Source organism: Prionailurus bengalensis, chromosome B4, assembly GCF_016509475.1.
Source record: "Prionailurus bengalensis isolate Pbe53 chromosome B4, Fcat_Pben_1.1_paternal_pri, whole genome shotgun sequence".
NCBI lineage: Eukaryota > Metazoa > Chordata > Mammalia > Carnivora > Felidae > Prionailurus > Prionailurus bengalensis.
Genome location: NC_057358.1, coordinates 12,408,825 through 12,432,438, shown reverse-complemented (window position 1 = coordinate 12,432,438; position 23,614 = coordinate 12,408,825). Strand labels below are relative to the sequence as shown.

The window sequence follows — 23,614 nt, the reverse complement described above, 5'->3', positions numbered from 1 at the left end:
AAAAGAAGGGGTTCGATGATACAATGGAGTTTTAACCTGTTTTTAAAAATATATGCACAACATTGTCGATCGTTACGTGGTAGTAAGGCACTGTCACTGTATTTATAAAATGGAGATCAAAAAATTTCATAGTGAAAGTTTGAGATTAGTTTTCTTCATGTCTCAGAAAATAAAGCTACCCTCTCTTTTTAAGCAATTAGTTTGCTGCTTTGCGGCACGTTGTAAGACACAGCATTAGCACCCGTTGCTACGAAATCTGCATATGAGAAAGGACAGAACAGGGGCACCTGGGTGGCATATGAGAAAGGACGGGACAGGCAGGAAGGGGGCAAAGGTTAGTCACCTCTGCTCCTGCCGCTCCTCTTACTGCCTCAACTGGTAAAACTGACTCCTTTGTAAGAGGCTCATAACTGGGTGAGCTCACGTTCCTTGATCTGGAGAGAACACTTCAAAATAACAATGTTTGTCCGTCGGTAGAAAGCGGACCAGGACACGCTGACAGCTTCTGCATTAGGACAGCCTCTCAGAAATCAAGATACTATTATCTGTTAGTGAATCCCTGGGCTCCACAGAAACCTCCAGATACTTAGTTTTAGGAGTCACAGCAAATACTAGAAACAGTAACTGCATCTCATAAAATGCTATCCCGTCCCCTCCTCGATGATGCCCACCCCTCACCCCTCACCCCGAGGCAGACGTTCATCCACACTTCCTGTGTTTGGGGATAAAAGGTCTCTTAAGTCAGTATTATTTTCAAATGGATGAATTTTGAGTGAATTCTTACACGGTGTTTTGTTTACTCTGTATTCTGACAAATAGCTATTGGGCAGTGACTGGGCGTTTGGCACCGTGAATACAAACAAGCACACATTCTGATGAAAAGCACAAACTGCCAAGCAAATAAATGCAGTGTGGAAAGTGCCGGAAACACAGTTCATAGACAAGGCTGAGTATGTGAAGGAAGGAGGGCTCATTTCGCCTGATGGCTAGTTCAGGTCACTATTCCTCAAACCGGGGTCACGTCCTCCAGGGTGAGTCCAAGGGCAAGTTCTGGGAGTCTCAGGTCAGGTGGCTGAGTTTTAAGCACCTGTTGAATGGTTTCCCAAGTTCAACAGAGATAGATGAACAAGTTCAGTTGGTGTTTCCCCCTTTGGACTCCTGAAAATGTGAAAGCTTCAATACCACCCTAGCGCCTCAGATAGTTGCTTCTGTAAAGGAAATTGGGACTCTTTTTTTTTTTTTTAAATGGCTTGTAAATGATACATAGGAGCACGGAGCAAAAATCTGAGATCAATTCATTTAGAATAAGGTCTAAATGCAGCCAGCCATAGGATATGCAGAGCAAAACTCTGGTTATGAATAAAAACTTCCCCTTAGATTATGATGATAAAAGTCTCTCAATGTGATATTTCCACATTGAATCATTCAACAAACCTGCATTGAGCCTCAAGTGTGTGACAGCTTCTTTTCCAGGAGTTGGCGGTGCAGCCTCTGGCTCCTAGCCACACACCGCCCCCCCCCCACACACACACACACACATTTACCAGCTGCAAGACCCAAAACTCAGCAATCAGTCTGACGCCACTGCCCTTACGGTGATATTTATCAAGCATCCAGGGACTAAAAGTTGAAAGGCAAAGTGAGGCAGAGAAATGAGACGACCTGGTGGATAATCCAGTTGAGAATTGCATTTGGAAAAGGCAGGACCCAAACTTCCCACGTCATCAGAATCATTTGCAGCCTCCTCTGGACCCTCTTTACTCCGACTGTAGTGTGTTAGGCATTCTGGGAAGCACAAGGCCAAACAAAAGTGATAATTCCTATTCTCCAGGAGGAAAACTAATCCCGGATCCTCGTGTTTGTAATATAGTTTTAAAAATCCAAAGGAGTGCTGGGCTTGCAAAGTGATTAAGTATGGTTATCCAAGAACAAGCTTTTGTAACACATCTTAGAACAAATGAGGTGTTCTTCTGACTTTTTTCCTAATCAAAGTTTACCAAGTGCATCTCATCACGTTACTGTTTTAGAGTTATCATTATAATCAACAGCAGATGACTTAATAGCTTAGATTATGACTAATGAACTTCTGCTCATTCGACAAGAACTTATTGAGTATTTACGATGTGCCAGGCCTGAGCGATACAGAGTCTGACTTACAGGCATCAGAAAGGGCCACAGTCCGATAACTAATTATACGGTATAATAAATACACCCATAAATAGCAGTGACAAAGAGTGGATGGCCACCTCCACCGGAAGACATTTATTCTAAATGTTCGCTGGGCTGCCGAATGAAAAGACAAGCTATCCGCGGCCACGAGTGCTGACAGACAAGATATTATTACTATCTGAGCGTATTTCACACTACTTAAAGTCCAAGTTGAAAGGCGCCTTCCAGGTCTTCTGCTTCAACATCCCAATCGGAAAATCCCTGATGGGGAAGCAATGTGACCAGAGCATCGGTTTTCCAGTGGCGCTCTGAGACATAGCTTCAGATTCTCCCCCCAAAAGTAGCGGTGAGAGGTGGAAATGAATTACCTTGGGCACCTGCTCGTTGTTTTTATTTATTTTATGGGTTAGTTTACATAAGGTTTCACTGGAGGAAAAAAAAAAATACAGTTCCACAGCTGGAAACCACTGGCATGGGCCTGTGGGGCAGTCCAGTGTTTGTGTCCGTAGGCAAATGAAATGATTTAATGTTGGGGAAAGTAATCTGGAAAGTGTAATGCACTGAGCACGTTTAAATTATTTTTAAGTCATTTGGTTACCATCTCTTGGGACCATAGTGCCTTCACTTAAAAAATGAGGGTGTTCCACCCAGAAATCTCCCATCCCGTGTAGCTCTACAATTACAGGAGTTTGTGATGATCCTCTTTCTCTTGACTGTTTTCGGAGACAAGAATGCATTTTCAGCATGCTCCTCTCCGTTGCTTTCGAAGAGACTTAATGCTGGAGTTAGAGCATCGTATTTTGTAATAACTAGTCACTGGTTTTATAAGTCGCAAATACTGGCACACAAAAGCCAAAACCATATCGTATGCAGGGTATGGACACTTCAGTAGCTAGTGATGTTCTTCTGTTGCACATATGCCCAAAGGCACACGCTTCAAATGTTGCTTTTAATGAAATATTTATGTTCTTTTTGGTAGCCAGAAGTGCAACTTGCTGAAGGCTTTGATGTGTTCATGCCTAAATCACAGCTGGACTCTATATTGTCAAACTACACTCGCTCAGGAAGCCTTCTGTTTAGAAAGCTGGTGTGTGCATTTTTCGACGACAAGACTTTGGCTAACTCCTTACCCAACGGGAAGAGGAAAAGAGGACTCAACGACAACCGGAAAGGACTAGACCAAAATATTGTGGGTGCAATAAAAGGTTGGTCTGCATCATTTCATTTTATGGGTTCTTGGTTGAGCTTTGCCTTCTTTTCATAAAGACGCAGCTGAAATTGTACTCAGCTAACTGGAAGCGAATTGAATTTGCCCTTGGCAGTTTTCACCCACCGGTGTGGCTTTCCGGTATGACCTCTGACACTCACCACCCCAAGTATCACTAGATTTTGGTATTTCAAGGGTGATGTTGGCTTGTTAAAAATCATCATTTCAGAGCCAGTTTGATCTGCTGCAGAACCAAAAAGAAGTGTTTTTCTTCATTGTCTCTTAACATGAAAGTATCTTTCTTTGTAGTAGTTTCTAACTAAGAACTTCACCAGAGGGGCGCCTGGGTGGCTCAGTCGGTTAAGCGTCGACTTTGGCTCAGGTCACGATCTCGCGGTCCGTGAGTTCGAGCCCCGCATCGGACTCTGTGCTGACAGCTCAGAGCCTGGAGCCTGTTTCAGATTCTGTGTCTCCCTCTCTCTCTGACCCTCCCCCGTTCATGCTCTGTCTCTCTCTGTCTCAAAAAAATAAATAAATGTTAAAAAAAATTTAAAAAAAAAAAAGAACTTCACCAGAATATGATTTTGACCTAAATTGTTAGTTATAAATAAGAATAAGGCTCTGATGCTTTTTTGAAAACAGTTCTCTCCCAAGTTTGGAAGTTGCTTTATGAGGTCATTGCTTGTAAAGACTATTTATTTATTTATTTATTTATTTATTTATTTTCCAATAAGGCTCAGTGAGGAAGTTTTAACGAACATTAACATTTTTTTGTTTTATTTATTTTTGAGAGACAGAGCATGAGCAGGGGAGGGAAGGAGGGGCGGACAGAGGATCCGAAGTGGACTCTGCATGGACAGGAGCGAGCCGATGTTGGGCTCGAACTCACGAACCGCAAGACCATGACCTGAGTTGAAGCTGGATGCTCAACCGACTAGGCCACCCAGGCGCCCTTCTAAAGACACTTTAAATGTCAATGACCCCACTCTGAAGGCAGATCCCATGTCCCTCCACACATCCCTGGCCTGCTCTGCTCCCTCTGGTTGTGTATGCAGTCATGCCAGCTACATGCAGAGAAAACCATGAGTCTCCCCGCCCCCCCTTAGCGCTCATGAACAGGTGCCTGAATTCCACTGCGTCACAGCAGCCAGGCAGGTGCAAGTATGAGTTCATTTACATCCAGTTCCACATCATAGACCTATTTCTTAACTTTAAAATGTCCGTGGATAGGACTCTGATACATGTAATTTCAGGTAATAGAAATATTTAAATGTTATTTTTTTTTAATGTAAATGAATTCTCAAATATGAACACAGCTACCATGAAAGTGGAATTTGAGGATCAGGCCTTAATTTACGCCGGAATCGCTGATAAGGATTCTTTACTGCTCAGTCCCGGCCTCACGTGGCTTGTGGGCTGGGACTGGACCCAGAGAGCCTTCCTGCCTCACTTCTGCTTCCTGTTATCTTGCAAAATGAGTAAATGAATTTAATAGCGCTTTAAGGATACTTGGAAACCCACAATTAACTTTACAAAATACTGTGATTTTTTCTAAACAGAGTTAGCAAGTACCAAACAGCCTTTGTTGGTGGCCGGAAGGACGTAAGCCTTCAGTAACAGAAAATTTATCATCCTCCAACAGAGTTTTGTCACTTAAAGTGACAGTTGATTTGTATGAAATAAGAAAAGCTACAGAGACATTACAATCCCTGTCATTTCTGAAAAGGATGATTCAGGCTGAAGTGCCACTAAAAACAAGATTACAGAATTTGAAGAATGGTCAGTGATGTAACTGAGACCAGCTAAAGTTGAGAAGGGTCTCATTTCCATTTAATATGTTTGGAGCCTTCTAGAAACATGAGGGTCAGGCTGATGACGCTTTTTAGGCCGAAGCTTTTAAACACATTGAAATGTAGCTAGGAATTGTTTTAATTTCCTTCTTTTCAGGACAGTGTATTAACAGTATGCAAGTATTTGGAAATGAGGGAACTGTAAATGACCGTGTCCCACTTGAAATGACAATAGAGGAGTTACCTTAATACTAGATGGTAATGAAACATGTCATTACAAGTAGAGTGATAGGGGTTGCTTCTGCCATTTTCAGTTGAGACTGGACATCATACAATAGTTTGAAAAAGTGTATTGCACAGAGAAATAGAGAACATGCCTTAATTTCCTTCACAGCCCTACTCTTTAGCTAGAAATAAAAATGGTAACAAGGTGGGCCATCTGGGTGGCTCAGTCGGTTAAGCGACCGACTTCGGCTCAGGTCATGATCTCGAGGTTCGTGAGTTCGAGACCTGCATCGGGCTCCATGCTGACAGCTCAGAGCCTGGAGCCCGCTTCAGATTCTGTGTCTCCCTCTCTCTGCCCCTTCCCTGCTCATGCTCATTCCTCCCCTCTCTCTTTTTCTCTTTCTCTCAAAAATAAATAAGCATTTTTTTAAAAAGGATAATAAGGCTTCTGCTCCTCATACTCAATAAAGCAGATTATTCAAATCAAAGACCTTAAGTTTTCCATACACTGTTTTGTTGAATTAAATCTGGCATTAAAATTCTATTGAAACAACAAAAACACTTTAAAATGGACAGAAACCTGGGGCGCCTGGGTGGCGCAGTCGGTTAAGCGTCCGACTTCAGCCAGGTCACGATCTCGCGGTCCGGGAGTTCGAGCCCCGCATCGGGCTCTGGGCTGATGGCTCAGAGCCTGGAGCCTGTTTCCGATTCTGTGTCTCCCTCTCTCTCTGCCCCTCCCCCGTTCATGCTCTGTCTCTCTCTGTCCCAAAAATAAATAAACGTTGAAAAAAAAAAATGTTTTTAAATGGACAGAAACCCAACCATAAGCCACCAACTTAAGTCAACAAATATTGTATATTCACTTGTTTCCTTGCAGGATTTACTCATAAACATATATTTTGATCTAGACTTTCCCCCTGGGTACAAAAATAGTACTTGCTTGTAAAAAATCCAAACCATAAAAACGTATAGAAAGCTAAAAGGCCTCCATAGTCCCACTCTTCAGAACTTATTGCATACATTCCTACACTCTTTTTTTTTTCCTAAAATCTTTGTTCACAATATGGGTATAGTATCCGATTTGTCTTTCTTAACAAGGACATTCTGTGTATACTGGTCAGCCAACATCTTTGCCTGATTTATTCTGATAATTTCTTGTAAGCATCTTGAGGACAAGCTGTAATCTTAAATATGTTTCATTACCTTTTGTGCCTCACTGAGAGCTTTACATATAGTAGGGTTTCCATCAGTACATGTTGGGTGAGTTTTTATTTTTCATCTTGACTTTGGCCCTAATTCATTGACCTAATAGTTCTGGTACTAAATACCCATCCTTATGTCTTCTCCCAACCAATCTGAAATGATAGATATCAAAAATGTTATAAATTTCTCCCAGTTTTAATAAAATGCCAATGAAAGCAAAAAAAAGGGGGGGGGGACCAAAGTTCAGTATAAATTTGGGTACAACTCTCTTAATTCTTTGATACTTTCTTCCTTAATTTCCTTAATTCCTTTGATATTTTTTTCCTTTAGCTGCAAGTTTATTAACCCACATATTACGATATAAAGTGGTTTTTGAAAGCAGCTAGTAATTGAAGGTTACTCTACCCGGTTTTTCTTGCTACTTATTGGTAGAGATAAAAGGGGAAATTTACTTCCCCCAGCCCAAGTCTTTTGAATCTGAGTAATCTGGGAAAGTGATAAAATGGTTTCTTTGTACACAATAGCAGCAAAGCTACTCATGTTACCGTTGGTGTCTGCCGCTTACTTTAAAAAAAAATTTTTTTTTAATGTTTATTTTTTAGAGAGAGAGTCAGAGCGTGAGCAGGGGAGGGGCAGAGAGAGAGGGAGACACAGAATCCGAAGCAGGCTCCAGGCTCTGAGCCGTCAGCACAGAGCCTGATGAAGGACTCGAGCTCACGAACCATGAGATCACGACCTGAGTCGGACACCCAACCGACTGAGCCACCCAGGTGCCCCTACCACATACTTTAACAAAATTTTATAGATATGAAGTATTGTCTTTCTTCCTCTATCCTTTAGGGGATAGTGCACCAATACTGTATTAGTTTCAAAAGTCCTGCAACTTGGAATATACAAGACTGCTCAATTTTATAAAATATTGGAACTAAAAATAACAGCAGATGCTGACTTTGTTTCAAATGAAGTCACTATGTTGGTTAAAGCAGCAGTGGGGGGGGGAGACAAACAAAAATCTGTAAAACGCTTATAATAAGAACAGAAATGGGCTGAAGAAGAATTTATTGTGGGATTATTAATTAAGCTCTTTGTAGTGGTAATTAATATTCCCCCTGACAGTATCTTGAAAATAAAACATAAGCCTCTTTGTAGAGATCACATTTTTGACATATTTTCCTCTGTTTTATGGTAGTTAACACTTTCTGGTAATTCATTAGAAATTCACGTATAAATATGATGCAAGGTATTGATGATGAAAGGGTCTTGAATGAGAAACAATCACCTGAGCACTTTGAGTCTAACTCTGGAAAGAAGCAACTTACGATCTTATTATGAGGAGTCTTAGATTTTAGTGCCAAGGATGGTTTAGTATCTTGAATTTAATTCAGAAGTGATTTCATGACCAGGATATAGAATGGAGGTCAGTACCCAGGTATGCTGTCCTCACTTCATGCTACACCTGCTCAAGACCAGCTAATTCTTGATATCAGATGCCAGGAAACCATGCGGTGTGCCTTAGTGAGAGTTATTTGAATACTGATACAATCCTCAGATCTGGTGCTCTTCAGAAGACATAGTTGGAGTGAAGCAATTTGTAATAATTTTTTAAATGTTTACCTATTTTTGAAAGAGAGACACACACAGTGGAAGCAGGGGGTGGGGGGGGGGGCAGAAAGAGAGGGAGACACAGAATCCCAAGCAGGCTCTAGGCTCCGAGTTGTCATCCCAGAGCCCGACGTGGGGCTCGAACCCATGAACTGCGAGATCATGACCCGGGCCCAAGTTGGATGCTTAACTGACTGAGCCACCCAGGCGCCCCGCAGTGGAGCGGTTTTTAGAACCCGGGTTAGGGTTTTTAATTCAGCTTCATAGTGATTAGTTGAGAAAGTTTTATTACTATCAAACTCTGCTAGATTCTTGAATCTTCTTGCATTCAAAGGAAATTATGTGCACCTGTCAAGTGAAAGACCTGGTCGACTGCTTACTTAGTTTACTTTGTTTACTCCGTGCAACCCCCGTGTGCAGCCCAAACTGTGGCTCCCCTGGAGGGTAGTCAGCGCCGATGGTCCGCAGGGGTCAGAACCTCCCTGCGAAGGAAGGGAGCTCTTGGTTGGTGCCCCTCCAGAAACTGAACTGTGCCTCTAACAGGGTTAGAGAGCCCGACCACTGTCGGCATCACCCCTTCAAAGGCTCTGCCCAGCCGACCACCAAAAGCTCGCGTCTTATTCCAGCAACTCTGGGGACCTGTGGGGTCTGTGTGAGTCCTGTCACAATACTTTCACCTTCCGTTTTTATTGTATGTTGTCACCATTCTGTTTTCAGTTTGACCTCACAGGGATGTAAATTAACATGGTTGGGGTAGAATTTATGTCCACTCTATCATTCATTTCTTGACAGTAAGTTGTGTGTATCCTGAGAACTTTCTGGAAGACCAGGGAGGGAACGTCTGCTTGGGCTTGAATATCCTAACAGCGCTGGTGATATGCTCTTCATTGACACGAGAGGAAACTGAGGCTGTGAGAAGTCAAGTCAGCTTCCTTAACTTAAAGATACACAGGAAGTGATAGGGCTGAGATTTAACCCCAGGCCTGTCTGGCTCCAAAGCCACTGTTTAGCACAGCTCATTGCTTCGGAGTATCTGGGAGGAAAAAAGAAAAGGTATCCCAACTTTAAATTTCCATCTCAAAATGCAGAATTTTGGATTCTTTATAAATTCCCCTAGGAAACTCACCATACTAATCATCTAAAACGACTCAGTCAGTCACTGTGTACGCAAAGCACATTCAGAGTGAATTTCTAGGTAAAAGGGTAGCTTTACCTCAATTTACTCTCTAGCTTCTAGGCAGGTCTTCCCCGGAAGCTAGTGATCGTCGGTCCCATCGTGCTAGGGAGGAGAACAGAAGTGTGATCCCTTCCCCAAGGAAAAGAGTCACGGCTCAGACTCTTGCAGCATACAGGACCACAAAGAAAGAGCTTGAAAGTCACGCTGCACGTAAGTAATTTTTCAAAGTTGCCTGTAAATTAAATTTTAGCTGCACTGTTTGGCAGTTGAAACCAACTGATGAATGCTTTAATTCAGGAATCCTTTTGGAAGATAAATCATCGTTTGTTAATTTATCTGTTCGTATTTTGACATATCAGATCAGCTTAAAACAGGATACGCTGCATAATGTATAACAGCAAAATAATACGTAACAAGTCTATAATTCTCTCACACACACAGCCCGTCTCTCGGCTTTGTGACTCTTACACAGTTGTTGATTATTTTTCCCCACTCTTTATGGAGGCCCCGTGACAAGTAGGTGGTATTGAATCTTAGCCATTCTATGTGTAGAGCTCTGTACGTTCAACCCCTTCCATGGCGGGTCTCGTATTTTAGTGTGCATCAGGATTACCTGAAGTGTCGGTTCAAAATTCAGATTTCTGGGTCCCATCCTCGGAGACTCTTTCAGTAGGTGTAGGGTAGTCCCAGGAATCTGCCTTTGAACAAGGCAGATGGTTTGACACGACCCTTGGAGAATCTGAGCCCTCGAGCTCCTGATGCTGATGGCCGATTCTAACATAGGACAGCCCTCCTGGGAAACCGTCTCCTTCCTCTGTTCCTTAAGAACAGCCCTTTTTCTGAAGGCTGCCCCGCTCGTCTCCTGTAACAAGTGAGACGATAGCGCGTGTCGACGCCTCTCATCCTTTTAAACCTCTGGGGTTCGACGTTATTCGTGCCGGCTGTGTTGTGCAAGGTCCTCGTTTCAGACATGCCTGTAGTACCTCACCAGGACTTCCCTGAAAAACTGCCTAGTTTACCAAGGCGGGCGAAAGGCCTCTCCAGACTTCAGCACGACTCGAACATCTGGATCCCAGAACAAATGCTGTATAGTTTTCCCTCTTAAAGGCTTGAAGAAAGCGTGGCCTCCCTTGTGGGCAAGTTCCCGGCCAGTCTCCTGGGCCGCAGGTTTAGAGCACTTACTTCGCCAGCTTCTTCACCAAACATTTGACACCAAAAAACATCATCCTTGCTGCTTCTCCACGCCCGGATAAGTCATGAGAACAACTAAAACCTTCTCAGTATCATTAACCTCGCAAACGCAGAAATCATCAGCAGGCGTGAAAGCTCTGTTAACGGGCCCCCACCTTGGTGCCCACCCGCTGTGAGCCAGGAACGTGTGATTTACGGCTGAGTAAGGCATGGCCTCTGACCTTCAGACGCAGTGAGTCAGCAGTGAGCCACGCACACAGAACTGTCCCCCAAGGCAGAATAAAATGAGCGTCAAAGTGCCTGTTCCTGAATGGAGGGAGAAAGCACAGAGGACAGCCAGCCATGGAAGAGAAGGCCTCACACAATAGGTGACTCTGAACCAGACTTTACAGGATGGGAAGTGTGTCCCGTGCAAAGGGATGAAAAAGTTGACTACAGAATAGGTTTAATGAAGTTTACGTTAAATAAAACATGGGTGAAAGCCTTCCGCCTCCAGAACTCTTTGAAGTCTGTTCAAGTTGATGGGCCTTGAGTCCTCACCAACCTGTTTGTTTACCTGGAAGCATTTAACTGCGTGAATATAAATATAAAAGCCAGTGAAATGGGCCCCGGATGAACGCCAGTTTACCCCCCCCCCTGGGGGGGGGCGTGGTGGGTTTCAAGCAGAAGCTGCTTTTTAAAGCTTCTTCCTGAGCTTCCGAAGGCAACATCCCGGACCTGATGAAGCAGAATTTGGGGGATTGGGGCCACAGCAAGTCAAAAGTCTGTTCCTGCTTTGTCCCTGGTCTTCCATAAACTCAAAAAGGAATCTCACCCTCCTCAAAATTACACATCCTTTTGCTTGCCACGTAAGGCACAAATAGAGGTGTGGGGAGATCTGTTAAGAAGGTCATGGCTTTTGGGGTCTTTATCCAGCCTCTCACGTAATGGGCAGGAACCAGTTGTAGGTTAACTTGCAGGGATTCAGCTCTGACTCCCAGTCACCGAATTCTTACAAAACCTGCGTTTTAACACCCCTGCTGGGGTTGACAAAGACAGCCTCCTGTCAAGAGAGATCAGTTTCTGTAGCACAAACAGGGCCACTCCAGTGTCCTTGTGGGTTGCACAGGGTTACGGGGACCCCCTTCCCGTTGTTGACATTGTCGACTTGCGTACTTATTATGACAGTTTTCTGGCAGATTCAAGTAAGAATGTCACAAGGAAGGGGTGCCTTCCCGGTTTGCACAGTGGCACCGTACGGGCCAGCCAGGGCCCGGGAAATAGAAAGCAGTGTTTTCTGTATAGCCCATCTCCTTTTTCCGTGGATCCCGCAACAGACTGGCTGATCTCAGACGCCTCCCCACCCCTCCCGCCAGCGTCACAATGTAATGCCACATCTCTGTTTTCTTTCCCGTCGTGGGGAAGCAGAATTGCATAAGAAGTCCAGAATTGGTGAAATTACGGTCCTCATCACTTTTCTCCTGGGCCTATAGTTGGTGCCCATAATCTGGCAAATGTTTCAGTTCAGTTGCATGAATGGTCATTGACGATCTCATATGAGGTGTGCCTCAAAAATCTGAGAGACGCAGGAATTGATACTCACTTGAATTTCTGCCCTAGAAGTGCGTATGCAAATGATCATGGAATGCATACAGTCGCTGCAGTATTGTGGACTGATGGTAAGCCCACCCAAAAAACAAACAAACCAACAAAGGAAAAGAAAAAAACTAAGAATAAGTTAGCTTCCATTAAGAAAACCCCTTGAAAATCCATCGACCTTCACTTGAAATTGAACCGAGCGCTGTCATCGATTTTGCCTGCCTTTAAGACATCTTTGTATAAAAGCAAGCGTGGCTGTGTCTGTCCCGTTAAAAGCGCCCTTAGAAGAGAGAGGTGTTGCCTCTTGGAAGCAGCCCAGTCTTCCCAGGGGCTGCACCCCTACACTCAAGTCTCCCGTTACACTGTGTTTCCAGGCTCTGTCTTTCCTGCATCTGGCTCTTGGTTCGATTCTGACGCTTCTCTATGGCCGGCTCCTGGTATCTCTCAGAACCTTAGCCTCCCCTCCTCAACCCCTTCCTTTGATCACCGAGTAAATCCAGTATTCCTTAACTACCTCCCCCCGCACCTCTTCCTCACCACCCACACCATCAGCCTAGCCATGTGCAGCTCAGTGAGGGCCGCTCCTAATTAGAAATGTGCACAGAAGTCAGGAGCGAGTGAGACCGGAGACGGTGGGGACTAAGACACGCAGAACATTCCAGCTCAATCGCAGGGCTTGGGGCCCGGCCTGGCCTTTTTTTGAAAGAGTCACGTGTGCCCCTCCTACCCCCACAGCCTGAACGGTGGCACAGGGCTTCTAACAGAACTCCCCGGAGGTGCCTACATTCTGCTTGCTACCTCTGAAAGCTCGGAATCCTCATCAGTGCCTTTTTGCCTTTGCCGCTAATCCCCGTCCTAACCCAGCCCTGCCGGTTCTTTTTGTCCTTGCTCCCTCGCCCCTGGTCTTCCGCTTCTCTGAAGCCCTCCTGATCCAGCTGGGCATCACCTCGTCCTTGACGCTCCGCAAAAACCTCTGTAAATATCCTTCCCGCCCTGCGTTTCCCCCTCGAGTGCATGCTGTATTAGGATGTGACCAAGTAACACCTTGTAAAACAAAATTTCCTGACGTTTCCCCACCCAGCCCCTCTTTGCCCATGACGTCAAGTGCAAACTCCGGCCGTTTCCAGACTCGCCATCACTGGGTTTCTCTCTCCTTGCAACTACATGTCTGAGTGCTCCCTCCCACCAGGTGACCAGCCCAGTGCTGGCGCTGTTTCTCACGCATCCCGTCCTCCTTGTGGACCGTGAGTTACGCTGTGTTCCCAGGGCTGCGGTGCTCTGCTCCTTCTCTCTGAACGAATCCAGCTCTTCACGGTCTAGCCACCTCGCATGACCTCTACCGCGAGATTTTCTCCAGGTCCCAGCCTGCACTGATTTCTGTTTTCCCTGCATTCCTAGAGCACACGTTACCAAGGCTTAACCCTTCACTTTGCTACTCATGGCTTATGTGGAAGATGACAGGGTCATTTGTTTCCCAGACCATGACACTTTGGAGAGTGAAAATGGTCCTCTTAACCATTTCACCGGGAAAACGGGCATTTTGAACCGTCCTGAACAAATCAGGATACGCGGTCATCCTGTTTATGTTTGGGCATCTTGTCTCCTCAACGAGACCGCAAGCCCCTGTGGGGGAGAGACCATGTTCTGTATTTGCTCTGCATATGCCTTGTCACATGAAACAGTGCCACTCACATAATTAATGATGAATGAATATAGGAAGAAAGGAAAGAGAGACAGAAGGAATGAGGCGGTCAATTTCTCTTCACTGAAAAACGTGGCTTCTTAAAAATGTAAATACAACTCCACTACATCGGATAGACACAGGGCACGAATAATGGGATAACGACACAGCTTCTCCATGACGACTCGGAGGAGGGCAGCTGAAATCAAAGAAGGCAGAATATAAGTCTGAAGGTGCAAAGAAACACCAACAGACAAATCGAGTGGTACCCAGCAGTCGGCCAGATTGCATCAAGGTGATCCCGGATATTAAACCCAGTTTGGACAGGAGAGGCTCTGAAAACTCTTGATTGTTGCTCAATGTCCTAGAGCAGCCTCCATGGTAGGTAATGTGGAGAGACTAGTGGGTCACGCTTCCATTCACACCGGAGAGTAATTCTCTTCCAAACGTTAAGTATAATAATGGTATTACGGGACCATGATTTGAATAAACCCAATAATGGAAGCGATAAGCAGGCCTGGTAAGCCATTTCCTGCTTTGGCCATCTCAAGACTTCTTGATACCTAAGGATGCTTATCCATCCATGTGGTTTTTTGGCCCTCAGCATCATGGCACCGTGGCGCCCCAAGGACAGGATCAGAGAGAACTCTGAGAACTTTTATTTCGACAGCCTCAAAATATGAGCTCCCAACTCTGCTATAACTGACCTCAATGAGGAGGGAGTCGTCACCATTAAAACACAACAGAGAACGAAAGCCTCGCTCTGAGGCATCGGGCCAGTCCTGACGCCCAGTGTCGTCACCCTGAGGTCACACCGCCACACGTCGGCCACGCGGGGGAGGGGCAGGGATGGTGGCAAGTGGGTTGATCTGGTGACCGAATCCTCGTAGGCGAGACCCTGTCGCTGCCACTGCCCTCCTAGCTCCTTGCTCTTGTCTTCATACCTCGGCCGTCCCTGAGTGGTGGCGAGGGACAGAATGGTACCTGAACTTCTGGAACGTGCCCTAATGGGCTCTAGGACTGTGAGTACAGCTGCCAGCCTTACTGCTCAGGGCGTGAACTCTGGACTTCACGGAGTGACTTTGAAAGTTCCTACTGCAGGGAACCCAAGCTTTAAAAACGGAGAGGCGAACGCCGTACCTTCTCCTCATCGCGTCTGTGCAGAGCGGACAGACACAGAAGCGCTGTGAGCGGCCGAGCTCAGGCAGAGGGAGCACTGGTGTCCGTGTGGCCCTTCTGCCACTTGCCTGACTCTTTGAACGGATGATCCTCTCGGCTCTGATCTGTAAAATAAGTGACTTCCATATTTCCAAGATGCCTTCCAAGTAGCATTTCTATAAATCTGTGATTCTGAGACATTCTTCTTTGCCCAGAAAAGGGAGTAAATAGTAAAACACCGTGACATCAGAACTTGTTATTATCCAGACCTTAATATCTCGCAGATATAATTTATTCCGTTGAAATATAGCAAACATGTTAAACAAACATGTGTTGTAGCAGCAAGCCAGGGGAAAGTGTTAATCATATTTCCCACCAAGCCGTATTATAAATGAGCCCTGCTGAGGGCTCTCTTAAGTCGAAGTAAATTTAAAATTAACTTTGTTTAATTTGAGAAACCACTAAAGGCACTTTCTTGTAGACAGAGATGCCATTGTAGCAAAAGGAAGACAAGAGTATTGTTCTTTTCCGCCAGACTGCCGTGGCCTCAAATCTTTGAGAACCGCTGTGATTAAACAAGATGGCTCAGACCTCAAAGTCCCACCAGTTGGGGGGTGCTGAAAAGGAGCCTTGTGGGTGTAGATTTACTCCTGATTCTGCCATGAAGGTCTTGAAACATGACCTCTGGGAAAAAAAAAAAAAAAAAAAAAAGGTGGGGATTGGCTAATTTTTAAAGTCTCTCCCAGTTCAGAAATTCAGAAATTCCATGCTTCCATCATGTTAGTCCAGATTCTCAGAAGCAAACCTAGAGAATTAAATAAATATAACTGGGAATCAATTTTCTGGATAGCTAGGGCCCTCCCTTTCCATTACAACAACCAACCGAAAATCACGGCCCCGCACAGGGATCGACACTAGGGGACCAACAATTTGACGGTCAGCATGGTCAGGTTTCGCTCTCCTCGACCAGCTGACTGCCCTACAGTCTCTGGCGTAGATAATTCGGTAGGATATTCTCATTTCATCAATAAACACGTTATTGTTGGCCTCACTGTATTTTCTTCACGTGTGAGTTAAAGATTTCGTTTTTAGGCACTTTAGTTGACGGACTGTGCTAAATCTCATTGTTAAATGAAATCCGAAATGAACTTCGAGGGCTCAGGGTCATCTCAAGACCTGTGGCCGTTTACCGAAGGAATTCTTGACTTCTTTCAAGTTAAGTCACAGACCAGAGCAAAATGATTCTCAGGTTTATTCTGTCACCAACTGCTGCCTGACCTGTGCCGGCCACGCACGAGACAGCCGTGATCTCTGCCCCTGCCGAGCACGGCGTCTCGGTGATCGCTAAGCGTTGTTATTTTGAAAACCACGGGTTAACGAACTCGGGGCGGGTTGGGGGGGGGGCGGGGACTTGCCTGGGAAGGTCACATCTCAGCCGAGACCTGGGGGGTGATGGACTGACGCTTTTAGGCAGGCAAGCCGAAGCCTTCTCCCGGCTGACCCTGAGGGAGAGCGGATGGAAACAGTGGACTGAGATCCGGTCAGGATTGATGTCACGGCATTGTCCTAGGAGAAACTTTCTGATTCCTTCATAGGCTGGCATTTGTCCCCGTTAGCAGAAGTGGGAATAATAGTATTCCTCTTTATCGTGAATGTGTTGAAGACATTTTCCAAGATTCATTTTCTCTCCACCTTCCCACCGAGATTAAAAACAGATGTTATATTTAGTTCGTACCCACCTTCTTTATTTTTTTAAAAAATCAAAACGTTCTGCCTCCTATATCCTGTCTGTCTTCCTCCCGCTCCAAGTAACCTGAAGTTGGTGCGAATCTCTCCCATTTATGTTTTTCTACGTTATTGCCGAGGTGTGTGTCCGGAAATCCCTTTGACTATGGTCTTACGAATTTATGAACCTACATACACAGCCTCATACTGTACTTTTGCCAATTTGTGTCCTTTTTTTCCCCAAGATTTATCCATCTCGGTATATTATAAATCTCATTTTTTCATCTTAACTGCGAAACCATACAAAGAAAGCAATTTTTTTCTCCAGTTTTCTACTAAGGGACAGTTAGGGTGGTTCTTGTGCACAGTTGCCTATGGCAACAGTCACCTTTGTGTTTCCTGTGGCTCATGTAGGAGTTTCTCCAGGGGACACGCAGGGAGCGGAATGGAGTCACAGCGTATGAGCAACTTCAGCCTCATTAAGCGTTGTCGGATGGCTCTCTGACGTGACATATCATTTATATATCCACCAGCAACGTAAAAGAGATGCTATTTTTCCTCGTTCTTGCCCACACGTGGTGTTAACAAACTTGAATTTGTCCCAGTCTCAAATGGCGCCTCAGTGGTGGATTCCCTGATTATTAATAAGGTTGACCATCATTTCATATTTACTACCGTTTGGTTATTTGCCTCTGTGAATGTCCATCCTTTGCCTGTTTTTTCCATTAGGCTGTTGTATTCTTATTGACTTCTATGAATTCTTTTGTCGGTTGCCTGTGTTACAGATGTTTGTCTTCTCTTACTTTCTAGCCTGTGAAAACTTTGCGTGTGACCTCTTCAGTCACACCAAAGTTTCGATTTAACAGCCAGATGGACTGCTTTGTGCTTTGTGGTTTCTTCTGTGCCCGTTTTAAGAAACTCTCCCGACCATAATAGAATGGTATTCTCTGCTTCTTTGTCCCAGCCCAAGTTTTATCTTTTATATTCAGATCTTTTTCATCCACTTGGAATTTACTTTTGCCTAAAACGTGAGGGAAGGATTTAATTTGCTTTTCTCCCTGGGCAGTCAGTCATTTTAACCTCATCCTCTTCGTTCACACGAATTGTCAACCCTTCTCAGTTGTACACTGAGCTCACGCTTTACCTGTTTGCACTTGGTCTTTTGTCTGCCTCTGAGCCTGCGCTACCCAGCTTTCATTCGTCTAGCACTGCGCGAGCTCTTAGTATCTTACAGCTCCTGGCCTCCCTCCCTGTGTCCCCTCCCGCCCTTCCCCTCTGCTTCCGGTGGGTGTTTGGAGCTCTTCCTCCTTGGCTAGAGCCTGTAGCAATTCTTTGAATGAGGGTCTCTGTGGTGTATCATTTCAGTTTCTGTTCTGGACGTTTCTTTGTGGCACCCTCAGTATCGAAGGACGTGGAGTCTAGGGGGATAATCTGTTCTGGACTGAGGGTTGTTTCTGCAGGGCAACTTGAAAACCTGCCACCGTCTTCCAGATTTTGTTGCTGTTGTGGGTCTGCTCCGAGTCCGTTGTTCTTTTATAGATAAACCGTCCTATCTGTCTGGCTGCTTTCAAGACCTCTTTGCTTTCCGTATTCTCTGTTTTCTTTCTAGCTATATATTTTTACTAATTTGCTGGGTTGTCTAATTTGTCATCGTTAAGAGCAGGGGTTCGGTGGTCATTCACGTGTAATCGACGGTGGGCTAAGAATCAGGCTCTACTCCAGGGGGTAAAAAATGCTCTCTTCGGGAAGGCTCTTTTGGTCTCAAAACACAGTGTTACTATCGCTGCCTTAGGAAGAAGCTGTTTTGTGAGCCTGCAGGATAGAAACAGCCTGCCTGCACGCTGCCTGCCTTCCTCCCAGGTGACACTCATTCTCTCTGGCTCCTTTCTCTCTGCAGTCGGCTTCGTCCTCCTCCTTACCGGCGTCCTCTGCCCGGTTTCTGTCGCCTCCCCCCTGCCACAATTCCGGTTTGCAAGGTGTGTCGGGGCCACTCAACACCGGGAGGTCTCGGCTTTGCCTACTATTGCTAAAGCCCTCATCCTCTCATTGTTTGCTGTTCTGAGGAGCTCAGCCTTTTGTGCAGTCTGCAGCTTAGCCTTAGGTCAGGTGCCCATCGCCGCTGTGGTCAGGCTGTGCTGCGGAGGGCACAGGTACGAAACATCCCTGCCCAGTTCGGCAGCGGGGGCTGGGGTGGGCCGTTTCCCACAGGCGTCCTTGAGCTTGGCCAGCCCCACACCATCCAGCTGCCTTTGGTTCAACTCAGACCTTCTGCATAGTTTTTCGTTCCAACATCTTGATTCCAAGAAGTGAGAGCACTGGGTTGTGACATCAAATGCTTCAGATACTGGAAAGACAACCCCTCCCCCCTTTACACATTAATTAGCTGCATCAGAGCTTATCCATCAGGCCCTTGTAGGTCTGGTTATTGTGAGCTGGTTTCTCGGGCGTGAACCCCTGGGTGGTCTGGTCAAATCAGAGTTTGTACCTGCACTGCAGAGAGCCAGTCCCTAGGCCAGGAACACCTGCCCCAAGATATGGAGCATCGGCCCACCCCACACCATCAGCCAGCCCTTCTTCTAGCTCTTTCCCTTTCCCTCCTAGTACCTGAACTTCTACACTTCTTGTGACTTCAATAAATCACAATGGGTTTGGAACGGGTAGCAAGCCCATGACTTGTGGATTTCAGCTGTCCCCATGAATTTGGTAAATGAAGCACCATAATATCATCAAAGGAAAGATACTCTATTAGAGTCCTAGTGGGCCAGAGTCATCAGTCTCCAAGCCAAAAATACCTGTAGACCCATCCTACCCAAGGCCCATTCTCCTTCTCCCTTCCTTGCTTCAGGCCAGCCGGCCCCTTTGGTCTAGAAGGGAGGTGATCTCACAACCCACCTGGCCCTCTGCCCTGCTGTCCACTGTGCGTCTGTTTTGGGCAAATGAAAGCGAGACCAGCGTTCACAGCGTTCGCAGAGAAGCCTGAACTTAGCTATTGATTTGCTTATATTTAGAATTCAGTCATTACTCTCTTACAAGATCTATGTGTTCATATATAACTTTAAAGTAAAAATTAAATAATTTAGGGTGCCTGGGTGGCTCAGTCGGTTAAGCATCCAACTTCTGCTCAGGCCATGATCTCACGGGTCGTGGGTTCGATCCCCACATCAGGCTCTGTGCCGACAACCCAGAGCCTGGAGCCTGCTTCGAGTTCTGTGTCTCCCCCTCTCTCTCTCTGCTCCTCCCCTGCTCACGCTCTGTGTGTGTCTCTCTCTCTCTCTCTCAAAAATGAATAAACATTAAAAAATTAAAAAAAAAAAAAAGGAAAGAGCAAAAACAAAATTTTAATTTATGCACAAAACAATCCCTATGAGCCGCGCGGTCTGGGGCCGATTGTTTAACCTGCCTGTACCTTGATTGTGTCTATAATGCAGGAGTGAAAATAACTGCACCATCAGGTACTTTCAGCAAACATTAAATGAGATAGATGTGTAAAGTGCTTAGCTCATGGGAAGCTTCACAGAATAAAGAGTAAAAGAAAGAGGAATGTGCGGGAAGGTGCCGGTGGCCTTCCAGCGGCTCCCAGGTGAGCAGGGGGAATGTGCACAGCCTGCAGGGAAAGCTAGTCTCCTCCGCCTGAGGGCTGGTCCGAGCGCTCCCACTCCTCGGCCCAGAACCCTCCTGCAGGGAGCTCTCGTTCTCACCCTTGTCCCCGGCCCCTCTCACGCTCTGGGAGATTGGCGGCGCCCGCGAGGCCCCGGCCTTCAGTTTTGCTTGACGTCCACCTTGATTTCCACTCGTCCGTTTGACCATAGCTTAGAACTGCGTCATCAGAGCAGAGGTTGGGCTCTCACTGCCGGCCAGGTGTAGCCTAGGTAGGAGGCTCCACAGCGACATTAAAACTCCGTAGGTCCCCTCTTGCTTCTCAAAGTGTGCGATCCAGTGACTTTCTTCAAAAAGCCACACCATATTCTGTTTCTCCCAGCAAAGGGAGCCAGAAGAATCCAAATTAAGGGTCCTCTAGGAACCATTGTGCGAACAGATAGCTGTTTGGGGAACGCGGCCAATCCCCTCTGTTCTCAGCATGTCACATTCAGACACACTATATGCCGCCTGTTCATTGATGATTACATTAAATGCCGCGTTCCCAGGGAAGGATCTGCTCAGCCACCACTAGCTTATTCATTATTTATATACAATTAAAGGGCACGCTTCGAATGAACACAAGCGTATGAGAAAAGCCATTCTTCATGTACACATCAGATTGAACATTTGTCATTTCCCTAGTGACTTAACATACTCTCTGTGCCTTGGGACCTCAAATTATATTAAGCACCGGAGATGCTTTAACTCTTTTATTTAGTTTAATTGTTGGCCTTAGTCCGCTTGTTGGGATTCTTTGGACTTGTTTAAAATTAGCCCTTGCTTCTCCTTAATATATTAGAATGGAAGAAGAGGGAAATTTCTTTTTAGTACCTATTGCATTCTAAGGATGAATGCAAATTGTTCTATGATTCTTAATGACCCACTATTAACATAGTAGGAAACCCAGTGCATTAATGCAATGCCTCTTTTCACATCATTACTCCTAATGGAACTGTTACCAGGATAATAGCTTGACCTTTCGCTACAGATTCAGACAGCAAAATATATTCTGCTTACTCGATACCTCTATTCACATAGCATATTGAGCATTTTCGGATCAATACAATGACAATCTTTTGGCCTTGTTCTAAGGTCTCATCTGCACAAGTTACACAGTATAGGATTGTATCTTCGGCAGACAGATTCAAGTTAAAAGTCTCTTTTAAGTTTGAATGTAATCCATAAAACAGAATGTCAGTAATACTCACAGTGGAAATATTTGTTTATATAGGTATTTTTCGAGAAGCCTAGTGCTGTGCCTTCAAAGGTCTTAGACACAGACCCGGGAGACAGAGATCTCTCTGGCTTCTTTTTATTGTACCCAGATAAATTTTGATTTTTTAATGTTTATTTATTTTTGAGAGAGAGAGACAGACAGACAGACAGAGCTCTAGTGGGGGAGGGACAGAGAAAGAGGGACACACAGAATCTGAAGCAGGCTCCGGGCTCTGAGCTATCAGCACAGAGCCCAACGGGGGGCTTGAACCCATGAACCACGAGATCACAACCTGAGCCAAAGTCGGACACCTAACCGACTGAGCCACCCAGACACCCCTGTACCTGGACAAATTTTAACTGAAAAAAGAAAAAAAAATAGCCAGAAATTGTTGCCATTTTAGCGGGTGACGATATTTGGGCCCAAGATTAGATTGGAAAGATCTGCTGAGAAGCCCCTCACGGAATGGGAGAAAACATTCCAGAGCCTTCCCTTTGGTTCTCCTAAACTTGGTTGTTGACATTGACATATGTGGTTGCTGGGAGTCATTCTGCATAATCCACATCAACTTTGCAATTTGGAACCACTACTTTCTAGTGTGTGCTAATTTGGATGCATGGATCTCGCAATCTAAGAAAAGAGGGGTTACTATGGAAATGAATTATACAAATAATATTACCGGGAGGGAGATGTTTACCTGGTAAGATGATATGTAAGACCATTTTTGTGGTACACATTTTCATATAAACTAATAGCATGCTAAATGCAATTAATTATTCTCTTCTGTTTGTTAAAATAGGACTTCGAGAACCTTTTGGCAACTCTCTGGTTAGGAAATGTTACTGTGGGCATCTGGATGTGATATGACCTTGTTTCTTTAACTGTATTCTATGAATTTAAAACTTCCTACTAATGCAGATAGGCGTTTCTTCCCCAATTAGTCTAAATTCATGAGCTCTTGTAATCGCTGCCATTAGAAACCAAACTGGAAAATATGCTTGTTCATCAAATATTTATTGACTTCTTGCTCAGTACGGGACACTGTGGTCAGTGCTCTGAGGGAGACCAGATTAATGAAGACCTTTGAAGTGGTCTACAGTCTGGCAGAGGAGATTCAAGATCACACCTACCTCGGGGATATCGCGTCCCCTGCATCCCTCCCGAGGGGAGACCGCCTGCTCGCCCACGTTCACATGCCATGTACTGGGGAGCCTGGGGGATACTCCCCCCGACCCCTGACCCTTAGTTCTACTTCCCAGTCATCACCCTTCCTCTGCCCAGCTGGGGCTGGGGTGGACCCTGTCCATCAAGGCTCTTAGCACAGCTACGCGCCTTCCTCTCGCTCTCAAGTCCTGCTGGCACCTTGAGTGGCTTCACTGTGCCCATGAAAGATCCGCCTGGCCCTCCAGCCACATCATGCCCGGCCCTCATCCACGGTGACCACACCTTAGCGCTCTCCTACAGAGCTCCGCTGCTGATGCTTTCTACTCCAGCCTGACACTCTCAGTTGGCCCTTACTCTGTCACCTCCTTGCCAACCCCACTGCTAGGCCATTCCCCGGTCCCCAGAGATTTCTCCAAGTGTGTGAGCCTCTTTCTGGCTTTACTTCCTTCCCAGATTCGTGTAGGGAGGCAGGGAGCGAAGAAAGCAGAGGTAATTAATTGCAGCTGACCTCTTCCAGCGCTTTGTATCCTTGTCCTTCTGCCAGAACTGTCCAGCAGAGTCCTACCCTGGGCCGGTCCTGCCATCCGGTGGTACCACACCCAGCTCGGAGCTGCGAGGTGCCACGGGATCCTAGCCTGCTCTTGTGCTTGGCGTCCTGACATCCTCAGTCGGCTGCCTTCCTATTCTTACTATTATCAGAGGCAGTTCCGGACCTTCCCCACGCTCTCCGTACCCCTCACTGTGGAGCCACTGAGTCTCGGGAGTGATTGGCCCAGCCTGTGCCACTTCTAAATCTACCCCGTTCCCCATCCCGTCCGGGCTCAGAGGGGGCATCTTCTTCCTGTTCAAGGACAGCCTCCACTTCTGGACCCCACCACCTCAGCCGTGG

The 23,614-nt window shown here is 45.8% G+C and overlaps 1 protein-coding gene across 9 annotated transcripts in view; it reads left to right on the top strand.

Moving 5' to 3' along the window:
• Positions 1 to 23,614, top strand: part of BEND7 (BEN domain containing 7) — an 82,573-nt gene that overhangs the window by 41,608 nt on the left and 17,351 nt on the right. For all 9 annotated transcript variants that reach the window (XM_043563522.1, XM_043563527.1, XM_043563524.1 and 6 more), the window contains one exon: positions 3,149 to 3,374. In XM_043563522.1, the coding sequence (XP_043419457.1) occupies positions 3,149 to 3,374 (226 nt within the window). The remainder of the gene's footprint in view (positions 1 to 3,148; positions 3,375 to 23,614) is intronic.